This window comes from Passer montanus, unplaced genomic scaffold (genome assembly GCF_014805655.1).
Source record: "Passer montanus isolate IOZ18808 unplaced genomic scaffold, ASM1480565v1 scaffold815, whole genome shotgun sequence".
Lineage (NCBI taxonomy): Eukaryota > Metazoa > Chordata > Aves > Passeriformes > Passeridae > Passer > Passer montanus.
This window is the reverse complement of record NW_024373424.1, coordinates 7,628-12,473: the sequence shown is the minus strand read 5'-3', so window position 1 is coordinate 12,473 and position 4,846 is coordinate 7,628. Positions and strand designations below refer to the sequence as shown.

The 4,846-nt window shown below is 74.4% G+C and overlaps 1 protein-coding gene across 1 annotated transcript; it reads right to left on the bottom strand.

Moving 5' to 3' along the window:
- Nucleotides 1-335: 335 nt before the first annotated feature.
- Nucleotides 336-4,221, bottom strand: LOC120513489 (basic proline-rich protein-like; the record flags this gene model as incomplete). Its single annotated transcript, XM_039732992.1, has 2 exons — nt 4,140-4,221; nt 336-3,778 (listed from the first exon to the last, which is right to left on the bottom strand). Coding segments are annotated over exons 1-2 (3,525 nt in total), but the record flags the coding sequence as incomplete, so codon positions are not given.
- Between the last annotated feature and the right edge of the window lie 625 nt (nt 4,222-4,846).

The following is a 4,846-nucleotide window of genomic DNA, read 5'->3' as shown; positions in this document are numbered from 1 at the left end:
GGGGTACCTCTGTGTGATTTTGGGGTGCCGGGTGTTTTTGGGATGTTACCTCTGTGTGATTTTGGGGTGCCTGTGTGTGATTTTGGGGTCCCTGGGTCAGTTTTGGGGTACCTCTGTGTGATTTTGGGGTACCTTTGTGTGATTTTGGGGTCCCTGTGTCAGTTTTGGGGTACCTCTGTGTGATTTTGGGGTGCCTGTGTGTGTTTTTGGGGTCCCTGGGTCAGTTTTGGGGTGCCTGTGTGTGATTTTGGGAGGACACGGCCCGCGGGGTGGCGCTGCTCTCCGGTGAGGGGCGGGGCTAACCGAGGGGGCGGGGCCTGGTGCGGAGCCGGTACCGGGAGGACACGGCCCGCGGGGTGGCGCTGCTCTCCGGTGAGGGGCGGGGCTAACCGAGGGGGCGGGGCCTGGTGCGGAGCCGGTACCGGGAGGACACGGCCCGCGGGGTGGCGCTGCTCTCCGGTGAGGGGCGGGGCTAACCGAGGGGGCGGGGCCTGGTGCGGAGCCGGTACCGGGAGGACACGGCCCGCGGGGTGGCGCTGCTCTCCGGTGAGGGGCGGGGCTAACCGAGGGGGCGGGGCCTGGTGCGGAGCCGGTACCGGGAGGACACGGCCCGCGGGGTGGCGCTGCTCTCCGGTGAGGGGCGGGGCTAACCGAGGGGGCGGGGCCTGGTGCGGAGCCGGTACCGGGAGGACACGGCCCGCGGGGTGGCGCTGCTCTCCGGTGAGGGGCGGGGCTAACCGAGGGGGCGGGGCCTGGTGCGGAGCCGGTACCGGGAGGACACGGCCCGCGGGGTGGCGCTGCTCTCCGGTGAGGGGCGGGGCTAACCGAGGGGGCGGGGCCTGGTGCGGAGCCGGTACCGGGAGGACACGGCCCGCGGGGTGGCGCTGCTCTCCGGTGAGGGGCGGGGCTAACCGAGGGGGCGGGGCCTGGTGCGGAGCCGGTACCGGGAGGACACGGCCCGCGGGGTGGCGCTGCTCTCCGGTGAGGGGCGGGGCTAACCGAGGGGGCGGGGCCTGGTGCGGAGCCGGTACCGGGAGGACACGGCCCGCGGGGTGGCGCTGCTCTCCGGTGAGGGGCGGGGCTAACCGAGGGGGCGGGGCCTGGTGCGGAGCCGGTACCGGGAGGACACGGCCCGCGGGGTGGCGCTGCTCTCCGGTGAGGGGCGGGGCTAACCGAGGGGGCGGGGCCTGGTGCGGAGCCGGTACCGGGAGGACACGGCCCGCGGGGTGGCGCTGCTCTCCGGTGAGGGGCGGGGCTAACCGAGGGGGCGGGGCCTGGTGCGGAGCCGGTACCGGGAGGACACGGCCCGCGGGGTGGCGCTGCTCTCCGGTGAGGGGCGGGGCTAACCGAGGGGGCGGGGCCTGGTGCGGAGCCGGTACCGGGAGGACACGGCCCGCGGGGTGGCGCTGCTCTCCGGTGAGGGGCGGGGCTAACCGAGGGGGCGGGGCCTGGTGCGGAGCCGGTACCGGGAGGACACGGCCCGCGGGGTGGCGCTGCTCTCCGGTGAGGGGCGGGGCTAACCGAGGGGGCGGGGCCTGGTGCGGAGCCGGTACCGGGAGGACACGGCCCGCGGGGTGGCGCTGCTCTCCGGTGAGGGGCGGGGCTAACCGAGGGGGCGGGGCCTGGTGCGGAGCCGGTACCGGGAGGACACGGCCCGCGGGGTGGCGCTGCTCTCCGGTGAGGGGCGGGGCTAACCGAGGGGGCGGGGCCTGGTGCGGAGCCGGTACCGGGAGGACACGGCCCGCGGGGTGGCGCTGCTCTCCGGTGAGGGGCGGGGCTAACCGAGGGGGCGGGGCCTGGTGCGGAGCCGGTACCGGGAGGACACGGCCCGCGGGGTGGCGCTGCTCTCCGGTGAGGGGCGGGGCTAACCGAGGGGGCGGGGCCTGGTGCGGAGCCGGTACCGGGAGGACACGGCCCGCGGGGTGGCGCTGCTCTCCGGTGAGGGGCGGGGCTAACCGAGGGGGCGGGGCCTGGTGCGGAGCCGGTACCGGGAGGACACGGCCCGCGGGGTGGCGCTGCTCTCCGGTGAGGGGCGGGGCTAACCGAGGGGGCGGGGCCTGGTGCGGAGCCGGTACCGGGAGGACACGGCCCGCGGGGTGGCGCTGCTCTCCGGTGAGGGGCGGGGCTAACCGAGGGGGCGGGGCCTGGTGCGGAGCCGGTACCGGGAGGACACGGCCCGCGGGGTGGCGCTGCTCTCCGGTGAGGGGCGGGGCTAACCGAGGGGGCGGGGCCTGGTGCGGAGCCGGTACCGGGAGGACACGGCCCGCGGGGTGGCGCTGCTCTCCGGTGAGGGGCGGGGCTAACCGAGGGGGCGGGGCCTGGTGCGGAGCCGGTACCGGGAGGACACGGCCCGCGGGGTGGCGCTGCTCTCCGGTGAGGGGCGGGGCTAACCGAGGGGGCGGGGCCTGGTGCGGAGCCGGTACCGGGAGGACACGGCCCGCGGGGTGGCGCTGCTCTCCGGTGAGGGGCGGGGCTAACCGAGGGGGCGGGGCCTGGTGCGGAGCCGGTACCGGGAGGACACGGCCCGCGGGGTGGCGCTGCTCTCCGGTGAGGGGCGGGGCTAACCGAGGGGGCGGGGCCTGGTGCGGAGCCGGTACCGGGAGGACACGGCCCGCGGGGTGGCGCTGCTCTCCGGTGAGGGGCGGGGCTAACCGAGGGGGCGGGGCCTGGTGCGGAGCCGGTACCGGGAGGACACGGCCCGCGGGGTGGCGCTGCTCTCCGGTGAGGGGCGGGGCTAACCGAGGGGGCGGGGCCTGGTGCGGAGCCGGTACCGGGAGGACACGGCCCGCGGGGTGGCGCTGCTCTCCGGTGAGGGGCGGGGCTAACCGAGGGGGCGGGGCCTGGTGCGGAGCCGGTACCGGGAGGACACGGCCCGCGGGGTGGCGCTGCTCTCCGGTGAGGGGCGGGGCTAACCGAGGGGGCGGGGCCTGGTGCGGAGCCGGTACCGGGAGGACACGGCCCGCGGGGTGGCGCTGCTCTCCGGTGAGGGGCGGGGCTAACCGAGGGGGCGGGGCCTGGTGCGGAGCCGGTACCGGGAGGACACGGCCCGCGGGGTGGCGCTGCTCTCCGGTGAGGGGCGGGGCTAACCGAGGGGGCGGGGCCTGGTGCGGAGCCGGTACCGGGAGGACACGGCCCGCGGGGTGGCGCTGCTCTCCGGTGAGGGGCGGGGCTAACCGAGGGGGCGGGGCCTGGTGCGGAGCCGGTACCGGGAGGACACGGCCCGCGGGGTGGCGCTGCTCTCCGGTGAGGGGCGGGGCTAACCGAGGGGGCGGGGCCTGGTGCGGAGCCGGTACCGGGAGGACACGGCCCGCGGGGTGGCGCTGCTCTCCGGTGAGGGGCGGGGCTAACCGAGGGGGCGGGGCCTGGTGCGGAGCCGGTACCGGGAGGACACGGCCCGCGGGGTGGCGCTGCTCTCCGGTGAGGGGCGGGGCTAACCGAGGGGGCGGGGCCTGGTGCGGAGCCGGTACCGGGAGGACACGGCCCGCGGGGTGGCGCTGCTCTCCGGTGAGGGGCGGGGCTAACCGAGGGGGCGGGGCCTGGTGCGGAGCCGGTACCGGGAGGACACGGCCCGCGGGGTGGCGCTGCTCTCCGGTGAGGGGCGGGGCTAACCGAGGGGGCGGGGCCTGGTGCGGAGCCGGTACCGGGAGGACACGGCCCGCGGGGTGGCGCTGCTCTCCGGTGAGGGGCGGGGCTAACCGAGGGGGCGGGGCCTGGTGCGGAGCCGGTACCGGGAGGACACGGCCCGCGGGGTGGCGCTGCTCTCCGGTGAGGGGCGGGGCTAACCGAGGGGGCGGGGCCTGGTGCGGAGCCGGTACCGGGAGGACACGCCCCCTCAGGGTTGCCCTGCTCTCCGGTGAGGGGCGGGGCCTGCCAGGGGGCGGGGCCTGGTGCGGACACGCCCCCTCAGGGTTGCCCTGCTCTCCGGTGAGGGGCGGGGCCTGGTGCGGACACGCCCCCTCAGGGCTGCCCTGCTCTCCGGTGAGGGGCGGGGCCAGCACAGGGGGCGGGGCCTATTGCGGTCACGCCCCTCGAGGTATTGCTGCTCTCCGGTGAGGGGCGGGGCCAGCACAGGGGGCGGGGCCTGATGCGGTCACGCCCCCTCAGGGTTGCCCTGCTCACCGGTGAGGGGCGGGGCTAACGCTTTGTGGGCGGGGCCAGAGTAGGGGGCGTGGTCAAAGCTGCGGGGCTTTTCGGGGTCCCTGGGGGGTTTTTGGGGGGCATTTTTGCAGATTCTGGGGAGATTTTTGGGGGGTTTTGGGACTGTTTGGGTGGCTTGGGGGGGAAATCTTTGGGGCTTTGTGGTTTTGGGGTGACTCTGTGTGGTTTTAGGGTCCCTGGGGCAGTTTTGAGGTCCCAGGGGCGGTTTTGGGGTGACTGTTTGTGATTTTGGGGTCCCTGGGTCAGTTTTGGGGTGCCTGTGTGTGATTTTGGGGTCCCTGGGTCAGTTTTGGGGTGCCTGTGTGTGATTTTGGGGTCCCTGGGTCAGTTTTGGGGTCCCTGTGTCAGTTTTGGGGTGCCTGTGTGTGATTTTGGGGTACCTCTGTGTGTTTTTGGGGCCCCTGTGTCAGTTTTGGGGTGCCTGTGTGTGATTTTGGGGTACCTCTGTGTGATTTTGGGGTGCCGGGTGTTTTTGGGATGTCTGTGTGTGATTTTGGGGTCCCTGGGTCAGTTTTGGGGTGCCTGTGTGTGATTTTGGGGTGCCGGGGTCAGTTTTGGGGTCCCGGGGGTTTTTGGGGTCCCGGGGTCAGTTTTGGGGTGCCTGTGTGTGATTTTGGGGTCCCTGTGTGTGTTTTTGGGGTACCTGTGTGTGTTTTTGGGGTGCCGGGGTCTCACCGCCCGCTGTGCC